Below are 21,382 nucleotides of genomic sequence, written 5' to 3' on the forward strand. Positions count from 1 at the left end.
GGGATGGCAGGGTCCCGGGAGAGTGCTTGGGATTTTATTTTTATCAAAAAAATTAACATGTGGTCTGTGGTTAGAGTGGCATGTACTGTCGACTGTACTGTCGATGATGATAATGACGACGGTGACCATTATGATGATGTTGAGAATGGTGACAAGTGATGATGATTGAAGCGATGGTGATGGTGATGATAATGTTGACGACAATGATAATGATTATTATGTTGATGGTTGAAGTGAGTGAGTGAGTATGGTTTTACACCACTTTTAGCAATATTCCAGCAACATCACAGCGGGGGACACCAGAAATGGGCTTCACACATCGTACCTATGTGGGGAATCAAACCCGGGTGATGATGATGGCAATGACGATGATGAGTCCGTCAGTGGGCACAAGACAGACAAACTGTCACACAGCAACATTTCATCAAAATAAGTGCTTGTAATTTGTAACATAGGACAATTGGTGGTGATCAGAACTACATGGACTGATTGTATGTGTAAACCCCTCAACCACCAGTCTCTGGTGTACATACGAACTAACCATGTTTGTTTGTTTGTTTATTTGTTGTTTAACACCACACTCAGCAATAATCCAGCGATATGACGGCGGTCTGTAAAATAATCGAGTCTGGACCAGACAATCCAGTGATTGACATTATAAGCATCGATCCACACAATTGAGATCCATGACATGCATCCACCAAGTCAGCGAGCCTGACCACCCGATCCCTATGGTTTTCTCTTACGACAAGCATGGTCGCCTTTTACAGCAAGCATGGGTAAACATAACCATGAAAAGTCCTGTTCACACCACAGTCATAGTACAGCATTCACTTAGGACATCCCCACTAAATCCATGACCTATTTGATTACAGAGGCGGCAAATCCAGGCTGAGAACAGACATCGTCTTCCACCATCAACATGACCTTCTCCACGTCACACCCTCAGAAGCAGCAGATGCCAGGCCTCCTTTACACTTAACAGACTCCATACCATCACCACGTCTGATGGGGAAACACTGTGCTTCCCTGCCTGTGCTGGCTCCGTGATTCATACACGACACTGAAGGACGGGAAAATACCTGCACCTGTGCTGGCTCCGTGATTCATACACGACACTGAGGGACGGGAAAATACCTGCACCTGTGCTGGCTCCGTGATACATACACGACACTGAGGGACAGGAAAATACCTGCACCTGTGCTGGCTCCGTGATTCATACACGACTCTGAAGGACGGGTAAATACCTGCACCTGTGCTGGCTCCGTGATACATACACGACACTGAGGGACGGGAAAATACCTGCACCTGTGCTGGCTCCGTGATTCATACATGACTCTGAAGGACGTGAAAATACCTGCACCTGTGCTGGCTCCGTGATTCATACACGACTCTGAAGGACGGGAAAATACCTGCACCTGTGCTGGCTCCGTGAATCATACACGACACTGAAGGACGTGAAAATACCTGCACCTGTGCTGGCTCCGTGATTCATACACGACACTGAGGGACAGGAAAATACCTGCACCTGTGCTGGCTCCGTGATTCATACACGACACTGAGGGACGGGAAAATACCTGCACCTGTGCTGGCTCCGTGATTCATACACGACACTGAGGGACAGGAAAATACCTGCACCTGTGCTGGCTCCGTGATACATACACGACACTGAAGGACAGGAAGCGGTACCTACACTTGGCTCCATGATTTATACACAACACTGAAGGACGGGAAAATACCTGCACCTGTGCTGGCTCCGTGATACATACACGACTCTGAAGGACAGGAAGCGTACTTACACTTGGCTCCATGATTCATACACAATACTGAAGGACGGGAAAATACCTGCACCTGTGCTGGCTCCGTGATTCATACACGACTCTGAAGGACGGGAAAATACCTGCACCTGTGCTGGCTCCGTGATTCATACACGACTCTGAAGGACAGGAAAATACCTGCACCTGTGCTGGCTCCGTGATTCATACACGACTCTGAAGGACGGGAAAATACCTGCACCTGTGCTGGCTCCGTGATTCATACACGACTCTGAAGGACAGGAAAATACCTGCACCTGTGCTGGCTCCGTGATTCATACATGACACTGAAGGACGAAAGTCTTTTCTGTTCTTTGCTGTTGGGAAATTCTTAATCATGCAATCCAAAGGATTTTATGGACAAAACTGGAATTCAAAAGTATGAATCTTACAGATTGGGATGTGAGCAAATAGCAGTACTTCTGGAGGGAGGTGTCAATTCCGGCACAAGAAATATCAACACATTGCATTTGAAAATACTTGTGTCAAGTGTGTCGTCACAGTTACCATTACTGAAGCAATACTTAACAAAATGCTGAAGAAATCAAATTTTCTTTGGTGAAAACAAACCTGGTGTAAGCTTATTACAGATCCAATCAAGATGGAAGTGATCAAGCATATAACGAAAACAAGATTTGCAATGATGTATGATTCCATATAATGTGCAAATAATATTTTCCAGACACATAAAAATGACTTGTCAAACATTTGTGTATGATACTTTCCAAAAACCTACTTATATTGTCCACAAGTCAACCAGTACTGTTTTCCTAACACCTTCCAATGATACAATATGATATTTTCCTAACAACTTCCACTACTACAACAGCAATACAACATGCTTCATGTGTTGATAACAATCAGTGATTTCTTTGCAGAAGGACTGAAATGGAGTATTTCATGCATAAAACCTTTGATATAATTCTCAGGGTTTAAATAAATAACCTTAAAAGGCTGAAAGTTTCAAGATGTAAATGTTCATGTCTCCTGCACAGTACTGGTTTTGTTAAGTTTTTCAGAACATATCTCAATAAAGAGATAAAGTTAAAAGGCTTTATTGAAAGGTCATAAAATAAATTTCAAAATCAGAAAATCAATTCCCATTTTAAAAAATTGATTTGAAAACCATGACCTTTTAAACCAGTGTGACTTTTAAAAGGATTTCCCATTACTTCAGACACAAAAATGTAATATTCGGTTAACAACTTTAAAAAGGACATGATTGGGAAATAAGATTGAAACTACTAAGAGGATCTATAATCCTTGAACTTTTGAATTCACAAACTTTCATGTAAAAAATATCTTAAGTTTGGAAATATTGAACACAGCAACAAGCGTGCCATTAACTATGAAGAATGTTCAATTTGGACGTAACTCCAATTTGGAAACCGAATTCCGCCTGTTTCTCAAAAGAATATTACGGCAGACGCAAGACCCCGGAAATCTCAACTCGAGAAATTCAAACACTGACTCTTTGTCTGGGCTCGAATCAACAAAATTTTTAATGGTGAATTCCTCTTCAGGAAGCGGATATGACAATTCCTTAACAATATTATCAATGGTGGCACCATCATCAACTCTATCCACGAACACTACCGATGAAAGTGGGCCATCGGATTATTTGCATTCAAGGAGTATTACGACAATATCACGGCATTCCTCCTTAGTGGCCGTGATGGTGATTATGAGTCTGTTCCTTATCATCACAATCTCCACAACTGGTTTATTGCTAGCTTTCTGCAAGAAGAAAAACACTGTCTTCGCCTTGCAAAAATGTGAGCAGGATTCAGAATATGAATTAGATGACATGGAGCAGACGGATATTGAGATGTGTGACGATTCCGAAATTTCACCCAAGACAAACAAAGTTCGATCAAGAACTTGCCCCACTTTCAATAATATTACTGATTCAGATCGGAGCAGTGAAAGCCCATCTCGGCAGCCTCTCGTTAAACGAGGCTCGGGAAAAAAATTAAACGATGTCAATGCAAAAAAAATGCTGCCACGCTCATTCACAATAAATGTTCTTCAAAATGTTGGCCATGAAAAGATAGTTTTGGAAAATATTGACGATTCTCACAAACCAGCAGACGTCAATTTAGCCTGTGAGAGCAGACGCCTTGGCTCTGCTACAGTGATAGTGGATGTGTGTACGTCACAGAGCCTGTGTGCCTCTGGGGCTACTGTTAAGGATACGAGACCAAATCATCTTGACTGTATGGATCTATGTGCTGTGGACTTCAACAATGCTTTGTTGGATTAAATCACACATCACCAAAAAGGGAGCTGGTTTTTATTTTCAGTATTGTCACTTTGTGTCAGATTTTTCCCATTAGAGAGAGATTCAGGTCAATATTTCCCACCTTCCTGCAATCAAAATCAAGTAAATCGTTAGATATGCTGCCTGATGCTCACATTTCAAATAAACTTGCCATAGGGAGTGAATTTGAGAAATCAATTCTCAGAGATATTTCTCATGAAATCAAACATGATTCATTGATTGTCATGGAAGCTCACAACTTTTGCATCCACCTCAAAGAGTTATTTCAAGAGTGAGTGAGTGAGTTGGGTTTAACGCCGCTTTTAACAGTATTCCAGTTATATCACGGCGTGTCAGCTTAATGTGGGAGGAAAGCCCGAAGCGATGCAGGTCTCAGACGTTTACCACTTCGGTGAAACCCACGAGCACGGGTATGGTGCTGACAAACCTAGAAACATAATTTGGGCGAACTGGGATTCGAACCCACAATCATAGGTTTCTGGCGTGCCCAAGGGACGCAACTCTGCACAGCGAATCGCGGCGCCTTAGACGACTGGGCCACCCGTGCCTCCTATTTCAATAGAATTATAGGACCTCTTTGTACATGTGATACTGTAAACAGGGAATTTTTTGCGACCGTTTTATTATTGCGAGTTTTGCGAACGAGACTCAATCGCAAAAATTAAAAACGCAAAAATAAGTATAAATAATACATACATACTTTATTCATTGCAACACGTCATCAAATGTTGAAATCATCAACCAGAACCACAAGTTACTCAATAAGTTAAAAACACAAATGAATGCAGAATGGTCACACAATACATCACAAATGATAGTGTAAACAGACCAATTAGTGTCCTCACAGTAATCCTGCCTTCTTCCAACCTCGCTTGATTGCGTCAGTGTCCTTTGCAATTTTGTCAACACAGGAAACAAGCCATCTTGCGTGAATCGGTTTCATGACACTGGTCAACTTTCTGGCCAACTCAGATTAACTAGCTTCGGAGAGAAGCTGTCTATTGTTTGGTAATTGAGGTGTCATCTCAACACGGCAAACTGCAAAAATATCTCGTCGCAGTATTGTCTTTGGTGTGGTATTCGCAACATTTTAACAGCGCAGAAATAAAGCTGTTTACAGTATACTACTCAAAAGAAGTAAAAGAACATCTCCATTCTTTCATATTACATGGTATGAGAGATTAACTGTAGCAATATGCAGGAATGAGGTGTTCTTTAACTTCCTCAGAGTAGTGTATGACATTAATGACATCTTTGTACAAAAAATACCTCATTGAAAACATTTATTGCTAGCCTACAAGCAGACTAGTCTCCAAGTTCACAACCCTTGCTTTCACCCAAAGCTATTAGAATAAAACTAAGACTCTTCTGTACCTGCAATACCACCATATTGAAAGTTATTACTTGCCATCTAGCCAACTTGTCCTCAAATTCAGCTAAGCATTCACCTTGACTAGTTATTTCGATAGATATATGCAACCCTTGCACATAAAATACCTCAAGGACAAACTAATAACTAGCCTACTAGCGTTTTGGACAACTAGCCTTCTAGCCAACTAGCCTTCTAGCCCACTGGCCTAAAAAGATCAGAACTCAGCAGTCACTTTTCAGAGATATTGCAATAGATTTACTGAGTACTTAGTACATACAATACCTCAAGGACAAATCACATTAATTTTCAACTTACCTTCAAACCCATGTGAGATATAGATTTGAGGGTTTCAAAATGTTTATATAAATGTGTGTTGACTATTTTCTTTCAGAAATTGACCTAAAACATCTTTAGGTCACTTTATATTTTAACTTTGAACCTCAGAATTTCTTTTACCAAACTGAAAGTAAGGATGTTCATCACTTTATCTTTTTTCATAGAAAACATAAAATCTCCAAGACATGGCTATTTCCTCCACATAATGCCAGTCAGAAACTGGATTCCAGCCGACTGTGTCACAGAAAAACATGTCACTCATCAGCTGGCGAGTCAGATAAACCAAAAAACAAGAAACAAAAATCTACAGTTGTTAGAATCTAGACACATGAAAAACAAATTTTAGGTCTTCTCATGATGAAACAATTGCAAAATAACATAAAAGAAAAACAATCGCATTACATTCAAAGTAAAACTCATTAAAAACTATTTTCCACGACCTTCAGGACGAAACAATTCCAAAACAATATAAAAATACACTAAAACACTTAGCCGCCAGTACACAACCAAACTTAGCACCAGTCTAGATAAACTGAAGCTGTTTAAACCCGTTTGAACCATACAGTCTCACCACTGGCGCTGCTGCAACAACTGCACGCCTTGCACCGGACGCTCGCGCGCAGAACACTAAGAACACGGTATTCAGTTCTCTTCCTCAATTATAACATAAAAACTATAATACAAACTGTAAACTTGTTAATTACTGATCAGTCACTCAACTGATCAGTGCAGCATTAATTCCTCAGAGCATTGGGAGGTATCTTGTATCTCGTGCTACAACCTGCACAGCTGTAAACAAGGAATGGCAGAGAGGCCATCTCAAAATCTCCAGGATGAGGGTATATTCTAAAGGTCATAAAAAGCTTTCTAACCCCAGTTTATAACAAAGGTATAATATTGACTTAAGAATGAGCAGTATCTGAGTGGGTTTCTTGCTCATTTCTGAATTATCTCTGAACTAAAATTAAAAAGCTTTTTAACTGCGCCCTTGAGGCAGCAGGAACTTATTGCACCCACGCCATTACAATTTAACCATGCTATTGTCACTCTGATACCAGGTATTTCCAACCATGGACTCACTCAACTCTACATAAACATCCACGAGTCAGTGATTCAGCCTTGTTAATTACTCCTAACACACTTGCTTACCTGGTACAACATCTCGCTGCAGTGTTGCAGAAATCAATATGTCTTATAATGGAATCTGTTGGGTTTCACTCCATTAATTGCAACAAAAAAGCGACTTATTACATACCATAATTATTGTATTTAACAAGGTTTGAAATTAACCAAGAATGTCAACAAGCCTGAAAAGTGATGACATCAGCAATACCCCAAAAATGTATTAAACAACCAGCAAGCCTGACCACCCGATCCTGTTAGTCGCTTCTTATGACATGCATAGTCACCTTTTACAGCAATTTCTTTTTAAGCATGGGTTGCTGAAGACCTAATCTACCCCGCCTCGATACAGATCGTATTGCTATAGAAACTCTGGGACAGCATTATGCCGGCTGGCTTTATCCAGTAATCAAATCTGGTTCACACAAACCTGTGTTTGATATGATGACAACATCCCATGCTGTAGGGGTAGGATGACACACAATCAACCTAATCACTGAGCCTGACCACCCAGTGATTTATCTAGGCTGCTCAGAAGGGGATGTTCCACCCTAAGTCTGCAGCAAATGATAGTAAAGAGTCCTAATTTGAATTAGTGAGTGAGTTTGGTTTTCACCGCTTTTAGCAATATTCCAGCAATATCATGGCGGGGGACACCAGAAATGGGTTTCACACATTGTACCCATGTCGGGAATCGAACCCGGGTCTTCAGCATGACGAGCGAACGCTTTAACCACTAGGCTACCCGACCGCCCCTAATTTGAATTAAAAATTTCCTAATTCCTGTGTTTATGAAAATAAGATCTTTAAAATTATTAAATTTTGAACAATATAATGATTTTGTTCCAATTTGCTTGCCAGGGCAGGGGTCAATTTAAATGCTGGCCATTAGTTGTAGGCCAGTTAGTATGGAGAAGGGCCAGTAAGTTTTAAAAAGGGGCAAGCCCTGGTGGCTACATACAAATTTGTTGTTAAATCGACACCTGCAAGGACACTTAGTTTGGAACACTAGATACATCCCTGCTACCCGATCCATTTGGTCGCCTGTTACAACCAACACAGGCTGCAGGGGACGGGTATTGGTCTAACCACTACAATAGTCCTACTACTAGATACAGACTATTGTGATACTGCAGCATGGATGGTACAACAATAACAGTGGTCCATGAACACATGGAATGTGGTCACAGTTCCACCAATCAGCACTCACCTACAGAGACCATCCATTTAATATTCAAGACAGGACTGGGATTTTTTTCAGAGACAGCTAACATCCTATTATTTTCCACAACACTACAGTCAAACACTGTTATGTCGAAGCTGAAGGATCCTCCTAATTCTTTGAGTTATCCGAGGTTCGACACAATCGGATACATTCATTGATTGCCATGAAGAATGAAAAATGCAAAAACACATGTGACAATAAACAAGGAGAAAATGAAATAGATGTCGACTTATCAGGGTACATTTGGGCTGGTTGGGGACTGGAAAATGACTTCAAGATAACCGTAACTTCAACACATCCGAATCGATACATCAAAGGTTCAACAATCCCGAATTAAGAAGGAATACACAGGGACCAAGCTTTTACTTTAAACAAGCGTAAGTTTGACACATCAAAGTTTGACACATTGGTGTTTGACACATCAAAGTTCGACGACACAATGGCATTTGACTTTATATTATGCAGCATGTCCAGCAAACAAATTTTAAAAAATAATTAATAGCTCAGACAATTTCTTTTCCAGTATTTTCTCGAAACACAAACACTTAATTTAAAGGGCACTTAGCATGTCCATCTAAAGATTTTTTTCTAAGAAGCCTATGACAATTTTTTATGTCCCCCTGGCGCCATCTCTAATATTTTACAATGAAACCAAGCCAGAGAATTATCTGGAATTCCTCACTAGGTGCCCTTGGAAAGCATATTGGGACAAAGACATGGATTATTTAATGTTTAAATTTTTTTAATTCTGAGGTATTGGAAATTTTTTCATTCAAATTGGAAATTTGTACTGCCATTAGCTGCAGACTTGGGGCTGAATATCGGACTCTGAGCAAGTCTAGATGAATACCCGCACGCAGTCGATCTGTCTCTTACAACAGTGTAGTGACAGTTTAGCAGAGCAGTGTGACACACAGCACCGCAATATGCACTCTGAGTTTCACTACCCCTGGGAGCACAAGGACCTTGTTCCAGGACTGTGTCAATACTCCGATAATAAGGAGAATTCTTTGTTGTCTGTCATCAAATCTACAATCACATTAAATAGCTTAATGCAGTTATTGACCAAGACGCCATCACTTTGTTGACATATTGGCAGAATCAGGTTTTGGTTATCTATGCATGTAAAACATATCCGTCACATCAAATCAACAATGGCATCATTAATTAAATTGTTGAGCAGTACCGGTCGATTTCAGATTGCATCACTGATAAAATAATGTTCAGGATTTGCATTGCTTTCATAAATGGCAGATTTTTTTATTTGGAACATGTTATCGTTAAAAGATTGGACGAGACTCTGAAGTGCTCTACCGCCCCCATCAGGACCCTCTTAAAGCATATACCATGTAGATAATTCCCATTATACAGACTCGGTAGTCCTCCAGTTCAGAGCCATATCAACCATCGCACACAATAGCTCCATCACTACGGCATGAAAGTGAAATCTGTGTGAATCAGAACAGTCATCTCCAGGAACAATTGGGTAATTATCACGCCAAGCATATCATCCGCACATCAGTTCAAAAGCAAATTATCCTCTTTGAGCTTGTCAACGCCAATCTTTGTGCCGCTGGCGCGCAGCGTATCGGTCAGTTATGGTGGGAGTGATCAGATTGGCTCCCTGCCGACCAGTAGCACTAGCAGCACCTCAAGGTCGTGGTAGGAGACGGACATATGATCAATGAACGCCTCTTTGTCCGCCTCAGTGTAAACAACAAGAGGGCAGGGTTGGCTACTTAATATGTTTAAGATCTCATCTCTGAATCCAATGTGGCATGCCCATAGGGTAGACAAGCATGGAGACAAGCAAGGGGTACTTGGGTCTTGTTCCCTGCATTATCATGGAGACAAGCATTAGGTACTGGGGTCTTATTGTTCCCTGAATTATCATGGAAACAAGCAAGGGGTACTTGGGTCTCATTGTTCCCTGAATTATCATGGAGACAAGCAAGGGGTACTTGGGTCTCATTGTTCCCTGAATTATCATGGAGACAAGCAAGGGGTACTGGGGTCTTATTGTTCCCTGAATTATCATGGAAACAAGCAAGGGGTACTTGGGTCTTATTGTTCCCTGAATTATCATGGAGACAAGCAAGGGGTACTTGGGTCTTACTGTTCCCTGAATTACCATGGAGACAAGCAAGGGGTACTTGGGTCTTACTGTTCCCTGAATTATCATGGAGACAAGCATTAGGTACTTGGGTCTCATTGTTCCCTGAATTACCATGGAGACAAGCAAGGGGTACTTGGGTCTTACTGTTCCTTGAATTATCATGGAGACAAGCATAAGGTACTGGGGTCTTATTGTTCCCTGAATTATCATGGAAACAAGCAAGGGGTACTTGGGTCTTATTGTTCCCTGAATTATCATGGAGACAAGCAAGGGGTACTTGGGTCTCATTGTTCCCTGAATTATCATGGAAACAAGCAAGGGGTACTTGGGTCTTATTGTTCCCTGAATTATCATGGAGGGACAAGCAAGGGGTACTTGGGTCTTACTGTTCCCTGAATTATCATGGAGAGACAAGCAAGGGGTACTTGGGTCTTACTGTTCCCTGAATTATCATGGAGAGACAAGCAAGGGGTACTTGGGTCTTACTGTTCCCTGAATTATCATGGAGACAAGCATTAGGTACTTGGGTCTCATTGTTCCCTGAATTATTATGGAGACAAGCATAAGGTACTTGGGTCTCATTGTTGCCTGAATTATCATGGAGACAAGCAAGGGGTACTTGGGTCTTACTGTTCCCTGAATTATCATGGAGAGACAAGCAAGGGGTACTTGGGTCTTACTGTTCCCTGAATTATCATGGAGAGACAAGCAAGGGGTACTTGGGTCTTACTGTTCCCTGAATTATCATGGAGACAAGCAAGGGGTACTTGGGTCTTACTGTTCCCTGAATTATCATGGAGAGACAAGCAAGGGGTACTTGGGTCTTACTGTTCCCTGAATTATCATGGAGAGACAAGCAAGGGGTACTTGGGTCTTACTGTTCCCTGAATTATCATGGAGAGACAAGCAAGGGGTACTTGGGTCTTACTGTTCCCTGAATTATCATGGAGAGAAGCAAGGAGTACTTGGGTCTTACTGTTCCCTGAATTATCATGGAGAGACAAGCAAGGGGTACTTGGGTCTTACTGTTCCCTGAATTATCATGGAGAGAAGCAAGGAGTACTTGGGTCTTACTGTTCCCTGAATTATCATGGAGAGACAAGCAAGGGATACTTGGGTCTTACTGTTCCCTGAATTATCATGGAGAGAAGCAAGGAGTACTTGGGTCTTACTGTTCCCTGAATTATCATGGAGAGACAAGCAAGGGGTACTTGGGTCTTACTGTTCCCTGAATTATCATGGAGAGAAGCAAGGAGTACTTGGGTCTTACTGTTCCCTGAATTATCATGGAGAGACAAGCAAGGGGTACTTGGGTCTTACTGTTCCCTGAATTATCATGGAGGGACAAGCAAGGGGTACTTGGGTCTTACTGTTCCCTGAATTATCATGGAGAGACAAGCAAGGGGTATTTGGGTCTTACTGTTCCCTGAATTATCATGGAGGGACAAGCAAGGGGTACTTGGGTCTTACTGTTCCCTGAATTATCATGGAGAGACAAGCAAGGGGTACTTGGGTCTTACTGTTCCCTGAATTATCATGGAGAGACAAGCAAGGGGTACTTGGGTCTTACTGTTCCCTGAATTATCATGGAGAGACAAGCAAGGGGTACTTGGGTCTTACTGTTCCCTGAATTATCATGGAGAGACAAGCAAGGGGTACTTGGGTCTTACTGTTCCCTGAATTATCATGGAGAGACAAGCAAGGGGTACTTGGGTCTTACTGTTCCCTGAATTATCATGGAGAGACAAGCAAGGGGTACTTGGGTCTTACTGTTCCCTGAATTATCATGGAGAGACAAGCAAGGGGTACTTGGGTCTTACTGTTCCCTGAATTATCATGGAGAGACAAGCAAGGGGTACTTGGGTCTTACTGTTCCCTGAATTATCATGGAGAGACAAGCAAGGGGTACTTGGGTCTTACTGTTCCCTGAATTATCATGGAGACAAGCAAGGGGTACTTGGGTCTTACTGTTCCTTGAATTATCATGGAGACAAGCAAGGGGTACTTGGGTCTTACTGTTCCCTGAATTATCATGGAGACAAGCAAGGGGTACTTGGGTCTTACTGTTCCCTGAATTATCATGGAGACAAGCAAGGGGTACTTGGGTCTTACTGTTCCCTGAATTATCATGGAGAGACAAGCAAGGGGTACTTGGGTCTTACTGTTCCTTGAATTATCATGGAGAGACAAGCAAGGGGTACTTGGGTCTTACTGTTCCCTGAATTATCATGGAGACAAGCAAGGGGTACTTGGGTCTTACTGTTCCCTGAATTATCATGGAGAGACAAGCAAGGGGTACTTGGGTCTTACTGTTCCCTGAATTATCATGGAGAGACAAGCAAGGGGTACTTGGGTCTTACTGTTCCCTGAATTATCATGGAGAGACAAGCAAGGGGTACTTGGGTCTTACTGTTCCCTGAATTATCATGGAGAGAAGCAAGGAGTACTTGGGTCTTACTGTTCCCTGAATTATCATGGAGAGACAAGCAAGGGGTACTTGGGTCTTACTGTTCCCTGAATTATCATGGAGAGAAGCAAGGAGTACTTGGGTCTTACTGTTCCCTGAATTATCATGGAGAGACAAGCAAGGGATACTTGGGTCTTACTGTTCCCTGAATTATCATGGAGAGAAGCAAGGAGTACTTGGGTCTTACTGTTCCCTGAATTATCATGGAGAGACAAGCAAGGGGTACTTGGGTCTTACTGTTCCCTGAATTATCATGGAGAGAAGCAAGGAGTACTTGGGTCTTACTGTTCCCTGAATTATCATGGAGAGACAAGCAAGGGGTACTTGGGTCTTACTGTTCCCTGAATTATCATGGAGGGACAAGCAAGGGGTACTTGGGTCTTACTGTTCCCTGAATTATCATGGAGAGACAAGCAAGGGGTATTTGGGTCTTACTGTTCCCTGAATTATCATGGAGGGACAAGCAAGGGGTACTTGGGTCTTACTGTTCCCTGAATTATCATGGAGAGACAAGCAAGGGGTACTTGGGTCTTACTGTTCCCTGAATTATCATGGAGAGACAAGCAAGGGGTACTTGGGTCTTACTGTTCCCTGAATTATCATGGAGAGACAAGCAAGGGGTACTTGGGTCTTACTGTTCCCTGAATTATCATGGAGAGACAAGCAAGGGGTACTTGGGTCTTACTGTTCCCTGAATTATCATGGAGAGACAAGCAAGGGGTACTTGGGTCTTACTGTTCCCTGAATTATCATGGAGAGACAAGCAAGGGGTACTTGGGTCTTACTGTTCCCTGAATTATCATGGAGAGACAAGCAAGGGGTACTTGGGTCTTACTGTTCCCTGAATTATCATGGAGAGACAAGCAAGGGGTACTTGGGTCTTACTGTTCCCTGAATTATCATGGAGAGACAAGCAAGGGGTACTTGGGTCTTACTGTTCCCTGAATTATCATGGAGACAAGCAAGGGGTACTTGGGTCTTACTGTTCCTTGAATTATCATGGAGACAAGCAAGGGGTACTTGGGTCTTACTGTTCCCTGAATTATCATGGAGACAAGCAAGGGGTACTTGGGTCTTACTGTTCCCTGAATTATCATGGAGACAAGCAAGGGGTACTTGGGTCTTACTGTTCCCTGAATTATCATGGAGAGACAAGCAAGGGGTACTTGGGTCTTACTGTTCCTTGAATTATCATGGAGAGACAAGCAAGGGGTACTTGGGTCTTACTGTTCCCTGAATTATCATGGAGACAAGCAAGGGGTACTTGGGTCTTACTGTTCCCTGAATTATCATGGAGACAAGCAAGGGGTACTTGGGTCTTACTGTTCCCTGAATTATCATGGAGAGACAAGCAAGGGGTACTTGGGTCTTACTGTTCCCTGAATTATCATGGAGAGAAGCAAGGAGTACTTGGGTCTTACTGTTCCCTGAATTATCATGGAGAGACAAGCAAGGGGTACTTGGGTCTTACTGTTCCCTGAATTATCATGGAGAGAAGCAAGGAGTACTTGGGTCTTACTGTTCCCTGAATTATCATGGAGAGACAAGCAAGGGGTACTTGGGTCTTACTGTTCCCTGAATTATCATGGAGACAAGCAAGGGGTACTTGGGTCATTAGGTACTGGAAACATATTCTGTCCCTAAATCCCCTACTAGTTTGTCTTATTACTCCCTGAATTACCATGGAGCGAAGCAAGGGGTAGTGGGGTCTTATTGTTCCCTTTATTATCATGGGAGACAACCATTAGGCACTGGAAACATATTCTGTCCCTGAATCCCCTCCTAGTTTGTCTTATTGTTCCCTGAATTACCATGGAGAGAAGTAAGGGGTAGTGGGGTCTTATTGTTCCCTTTATTATCATGGGAGACAATCATTAGGCACTGGAAACATATTCTGTCCCTGAATCCACTACTAGTTTGTAAGAGTAGTCCAGACATTAACACTCAACTGACCTGTAGCCAAGGGAACAAACTCACAGATTGCTATGTTTGTCCATTAATGTGTATGAAATTCTTCTCCCGTGCTCTGAAAAATATAAGAGCTTCCTGCCTACACTCTGACCATGTAAAAACACCTGAATCTGGCTGTGAGAAACACCTGAATCTAGTCATTAACAGACGACAGTCTGCCCGGTCAACAGTGGACAGCTGCAGATGATGGCGACAACAACATCAGCTCCAATCAGTAAATTAACTTTGGCTGTCATCAAACAGTCCAGCTGGGACCACACTTTGCAGAGCCACAGTACAGGTAGGATCTTAGTTAGGAGTGGCTAGTAAACAAACCAGGTAGGATCATACTTCGATGGGTTAATAAACAGTCCACTTAGGATCTTACTTGGGAGGTGCTAATAAACAGTCCACTTAGGATCTTATTTGGGAGAGGCTAATAAACAGTCCACTTAGGATCTTACTTGGGAGAGGCTAATAAACAGTCCACTTAGAATCTTACTTGGGAGAGGCTAATAAACAGTCCACTTAGGATCTTACTTGGGAGTGGCTAATAAACAGTCCACTTAGAATCTTACTTGGGAGAGGATAATAAACAGTCCACTTAGAATCTTACTTGGGAGAGGCTAATAAACAGTCCACTTAGAATCTTACTTGGGAGAGGCTAATAAACAGTCCACTTAGAATCTTACTTGGGAGTGGCTAATAAACAGTCCACTTAGAATCTTACTTGAGAGTAGCTAATAAACAAACCAGTTAGGATCTTACTTGGGAGTGGCTAATAAACAGTCCACTTAGAATCTTACTTGGGAGAGGCTAATAAACAGTCCACTTAGAATCTTACTTGGGAGAGGCTAATAAACAGTCCACTTAGGATCTTACTTGGGAGAGGATAATAAACAGTCCACTTAGAATCTTACTTGGGAGAGGCTAATAAACAGTCCACTTAGAATCTTACTTGGGAGAGGCTAATAAACAGTCCACTTAGAATCTTACTTGGGAGAGGCTAATAAACAGTCCACTTAGAATCTTACTTGAGAGTAGCTAATAAACAAACCAGTTAGGATCTTACTTGGGAGTGGCTAATAAACAGTCCACTTAGAATCTTACTTGGGAGAGGCTAATAAACAGTCCACTTAGAATCTTACTTGGGAGAGGCTAATAAACAGTCCACTTAGGATCTTACTTGTAAGTGGCTAATAAACAGTCCACTTAGAATCTTACTTGGGAGTGGCTAATAAACAGTCCACTTAGAATCTTACTTGGGAGAGGCTAATAAACAGTCCACTTAGAATCTTACTTGGGAGAGGCTAATAAACAGTCCACTTAGAATCTTACTTGGGAGAGGCTAATAAACAGTCCACTTACAATCTTACTTGGGAGAGGCTAATAAACAGTCCACTTAGAATCTTACTTGAGAGTAGCTAATAAACAAACCAGTTAGGATCTTACTTGGGAGTGGCTAATAAACAGTCCACTTAGAATCTTACTTGGGAGAGGCTAATAAACAGTCCACTTAGAATCTTACTTGGGAGAGGCTAATAAACAGTCCACTTAGGATCTTACTTGTAAGTGGCTAATAAACAGTCCACTTAGAATCTTACTTGGGAGAGGCTAATAAACAGTCCACTTAGAATCTTACTTGAGAGTAGCTAATAAACAAACCAGTTAGGATCTTACTTGGGAGTGGCTAATAAACAGTCCACTTAGAATCTTACTTGGGAGAGGCTAATAAACAGTCCACTTAGAATCTTACTTGGGAGAGGCTAATAAACAGTCCACTTAGGATCTTACTTGTAAGTGGCTAATAAACAGTCCACTTAGTATCTTACTTGGGAGTGGCTAATAAACAGTCCACTTAGGATCTTATTTGGGAGAGGCTAATAAACAGTCCACTTAGGATCTTACTTGGGAGAGGCTAATAAACAGTCCACTTAGAATCTTACTTGGGAGAGGCTAATAAACAGTCCACTTAGGATCTTACTTGGGAGTGGCTAATAAACAGTCCACTTAGAATCTTACTTGGGAGAGGCTAATAAACAGTCCACTTAGAATCTTACTTGGGAGAGGCTAATAAACAGTCCACTTAGAATCTTACTTGGGAGAGGCTAATAAACAGTCCACTTAGGATCTTACTTGAGAGTAGCTAATAAACAGTCCACTTAGTATCTTACTTGGGAGTGGCTAATAAACAGTCCACTTAGAATCTTACTTGGGAGAGGCTAATAAACAGTCCACTTAGAATCTTACTTGGGAGAGGCTAATAAACAGTCCACTTAGAATCTTACTTGAGAGTAGCTAATAAACAAACCAGTTAGGATCTTACTTGGGAGTGGCTAATAAACAGTCCACTTAGAATCTTACTTGGGAGAGGCTAATAAACAGTCCACTTAGAATCTTACTTGGGAGAGGCTAATAAACAGTCCACTTAGGATCTTACTTGTAAGTGGCTAATAAACAGTCCACTTAGAATCTTACTTGAGAGTGGCTAATAAACAACTGACTCCTGTTACAGAGATGACATTCATCAGCTTTCATATTCCAAAACTGCAATCTCGAAACAAGCAACAAAAGCTGCCCTTTAAGATACAAGAAGCATCCTACCGGGTACCCATTGCTGCTGGGTGAACAGAGGCAAATTTCAAAGACAGTACTTCCCTAAGGAGATACCACATGCGAGAGAGTGATTATTGCTTAACATCACATCAGTAACCTTGCATCTATTCGTGGTGGGCCACCACATGTACACTGTGTTTCCGTGAGGGTAAGGGACTGACCATTTGATATTCTGGAGGAGGCCTGGCATTTTATCCAAAAAAATATTTCGTCCCCGAAAAATTCTTGAAAAAAAATAATAAAATACTTTAGACTGTTAAAAAAAGAAACAGAAACAAAAAAACATCGTCAAAGGTGTTTCTTTCAACAGAAAATCAGGATCATAGTTTTAAATAAAAATATATCTGGTTCTGCAGCTGTAGCTGTAGCTGAAAAAATATGTTATCTTGATAATCCCAGACCCCGCAAGGATATCAAATGGTTGGTCCCTTAGGCCCTAAAGCCTAAGAAATTCTCTGGAATCATGCTTGTGGGCCTAGTCCCCCATCTCAGTGAACAACATTGCTTAACTTTGCCAATCTTGTGGTGTGTGCGCTACACACAGCACCACTTGCCTCCACAATTTTTCTCCCAAAAGATTTGCCTCCTAACTAATGTGTTCTGTTAACAAGTTTGTAAAACCTCTAACTTCCATGTCCAGCAGACAAAGACTGTAATCCTGAATCCATACATAACCCAATATACCAGCTTCCAGCTGCCAAACTGCTAATACCCATCAACTGGGCATGTCTCCATTCCTGCAGCAGCAACCACATCGCTCACTGACGATGTTCACACAACTTGGACAGGGTGTTTTAGTCATTGTCAAATCCATCTTAACAATTCGAGTTGTTGGGGAGGCAAAAGTTTGATGTTTGAATCACTGAAACTAATCAGAATTGTAGATTACATGTTACACGTTACCGACATTTCTATTCTGGTAGAAATACACTCAAAGTTCAGAGTGTCAATGGCCGATCTTCTACAGTATTACACAGAAATGTTCATCTATAACAGGCATGTGCAACAAAAAGAGTTAAGACCTTAGTAAAATTCTTAGCAATCAAGTGCCACACACCACTAAATAAAGTAACTCAATTTTCACCAAAAAAATTCTATCTGCCAGAATGAATGTGAGTGAGAGAGTGAGTTGGGTTTAACGCCACTTTTAACATTATTCCAGTTATATCACGGCGTGTCAGCTTAATGTGGGAGGAAAGCCCGAAGTGATGCAGATCTCGGACGTTTACCACTTCGGTGAAACCCACGAGCACGGGTATGGTATAGACAAACCAAGAAACATAATCAGGGAGAACGGGGATTCGAACCCAGTATCATAGGTTTTCTGGAGTGCCCAACTCTGCACAGCGAAACGAGGTGCCTAAGATGACTGGGCCACCTGTGCCCCCGAAAGAATGAATGTACTTTTTCAGAAGATTGTTTCAACTCTGAACATTCTATACCTTTTCTAAAGATGCCGTACAACTTTGTTCAATTCATTCACACAAAAAACATGAAAATCCCAATGATTTAAAAAAACATGACAACTTAAGAGCATTATAGTACATTTTGAGCAGAAAGGCTCAGCAGTGGCCAGAAATAGGTTGTTCAAAACAGCTGGCATAGCATTCATTTTGAAAATCAGATTTGAACATCTTGAATGAAATCAGATGTCACCAACCCAGCAACTGAGTATAACCATCCATTTGGGCGCCGCTTGTGACCAGAACAGGTTGCCCAGGGGGGGGATGCAGGGAGGTTGATAAAAAGCCATGGCACCAGTAGAGACAAAATGAGACACACAGTTTGGGGTGAGGGTTCCCGATGAGAAGCCGGGGAAACAGGAAGACACACATCTTTTAATCCTGTATGAAATATCTAGGATCAAAGGTTTTCCACTCCATTAATGACTCCTAATGGCTGATTATTTCTTCAATAGTCCCAAGCTGGGGCATCATAAATTGCAAATTTCAAACCATGTTGGCTTAATGAGGCATTTCAATGACTGGCTGTTGCAACAGACAGGGGGCCATTGCACTATCCATCAAATACTTGTCATTGAGTGAACTGGGTTTATCGTTGCTTTGAACAGTATTTCCGTCGTATCACGGCTGATCAGTAATGTGGGAGGAGAGCCAGGCCTCATGCAGCCAGAAGTGTTGCCACATTGCTGAAACCCACGAGCATGTGAGCGAGTGAGGGAGTTGGGTTTAATGCCACTTTCCATTAATTGTTGCCTCACAGTATGTCAGCTTGATGTGAGAAATTCCAAACAGATGCATGTAATAGACGATTACCCATTTGGGGAAACCTACAAGCACCGGTATGATGCTGGCAAACCTAAAAACATAACCGGGGGCAACCCGGGATTCAAACCCACAATGATAGGTTTCTGGCCTGCCCATGCCAACTGGGCCACCCCTGACTCCCATGAGCATGTGTATGGTGCCGACAAACCTAAAGGAATAAACATCATGAATCTGGGGGGTTCCAACCCATGATCATAGGATTCTGGCACTGCTAAGGGACACAACTCTGTAGAGACCTTCACCTGTTATTTGTCTCCATTAAAGCATGGGAGTTATGTGAATCTTCCATACATCTGATATAAATCTGTATTACATTTAGAGGGTTTGGACAATCCTAGGACAGAGTCCTACGTCTGTTACAGTAATGAATTTGTTATGACATCATCGTTCTGTTTGTTTTCTAAGTAAGAGAGTTGAAAGAGTCCTAGTGCTGAGAGGTTTTAATAGATGGGGTCAGACCCCTTAGGGGAGATTCTTAAGTCAGCATTCTGATGTGATTTTCTATTTGGCAAACTAAATTTTTCACATCAGTTCACCGACAACTCTGTGATGATGTGCTATAAGATCAAGCCTTTACTAAACAAGCAAATCAATAACCAAATTCCATGTTCTGTTCAATACTGTGGTCATGTACACATGTTCTGTTCAATACTGTGGCCATGTACACATGTTCTGTTCAACACTGTGGCCATGTACACATGTTCTGTTCAACACTGTGGTCATGTACACATGTTCTGTTCAATACTGTGGCCATGTACACATGTTCTGTTCAATACTGTGGCCATGTACACATGTTCTGTTCAATACTGTGGCCATGTACACATGTTCTGTTCAACACTGTGGTCATGTACACATGTTCTGTTCAATACTGTGGCCATGTACACATGTTCTGTTCAATACTGTGACCATGTACACATGTTCTGTTCAATACTGTGGCCATGTACACATGTTCTGTTCAATACTGTGGCCATGTACACATGTTCTGTTCAATACTGTGGCCATGTACACATGTTCTGTTCAATACTGTGGCCATGTACACATGTTCTGTTCAATACTGTGGCCATGTGCACATGTTCTGTTCAATACTGTGGCCATGTACACATGTTCTGTTCAATACTGTGGCCATGTACACATGTTCTGTTCAACACTGTGGTCATGTACACATGTTCTGTTCAATACTGTGGCCATGTACACATGTTCTGTTCAATACTGTGACCATGTACACATGTTCTGTTCAATACTGTGGCCATGTACACATGTTCTGTTCAATACTGTGGCCATGTACACATGTTCTGTTCAATACTGTGGCCATGTACACATGTTCTGTTCAATACTGTGGTCATGTACACATGTTCTGTTCAATACTGTGGCCATGTACACATGTTCTGTTCAATACTGTGGCCATGTACACGTGTTCTGTTCAATACTGTGGCCATGTACACATGTTCTGTTCAATACTGTGGCCATGTACACATGTTCTGTTCAATACTGTGGCCATGTACACATGTTCTGTTCAATACTGTGGCCATGTACACATGTTCTGTTCAATACTGTGGCCATGTACACATGTTCTGTTCAATACTGTGGTCATGTACACATGTTCTGTTCAATACTGTGGCCATGTACACATGTTCTGTTCAATACTGTGGCCATGTACACATGTTCTGTTCAATACTGTGGCCATGTACACATGTTCTGTTCAATACTGTGGCCATGTACACATGTCCTGTTCAATACTGTGGCCATGAACACATGTTCTGTTCAATACTGTGGCCATGTACACATGTCCTGTTCA

The 21,382-nt window shown here is 41.8% G+C and overlaps 2 protein-coding genes across 2 annotated transcripts in view; one reads left to right on the forward strand and one right to left on the reverse strand.

Annotated features, from left to right (window-relative positions):
- The window catches only part of LOC139460608 (centrosomal protein of 78 kDa-like), a 159,784-nt gene that overhangs the window by 99,054 nt on the left and 39,348 nt on the right, over positions 1 to 21,382 (reverse strand). The window lies entirely within an intron of this gene.
- Positions 1,460 to 4,077, forward strand: LOC139460607 (uncharacterized). The gene has a single exon (XM_071242073.1). The coding sequence runs from the start codon at positions 3,163 to 3,165 to the stop codon at positions 4,075 to 4,077; it is 915 nt and encodes a 304-aa protein (XP_071098174.1). The 5' UTR covers positions 1,460 to 3,162.

Source organism: Haliotis cracherodii, unplaced genomic scaffold (genome assembly GCF_022045235.1).
Source record: "Haliotis cracherodii isolate W230 unplaced genomic scaffold, xgHalCrac1.p SCAF_14, whole genome shotgun sequence".
NCBI classification, from domain to species: domain Eukaryota; kingdom Metazoa; phylum Mollusca; class Gastropoda; order Lepetellida; family Haliotidae; genus Haliotis; species Haliotis cracherodii.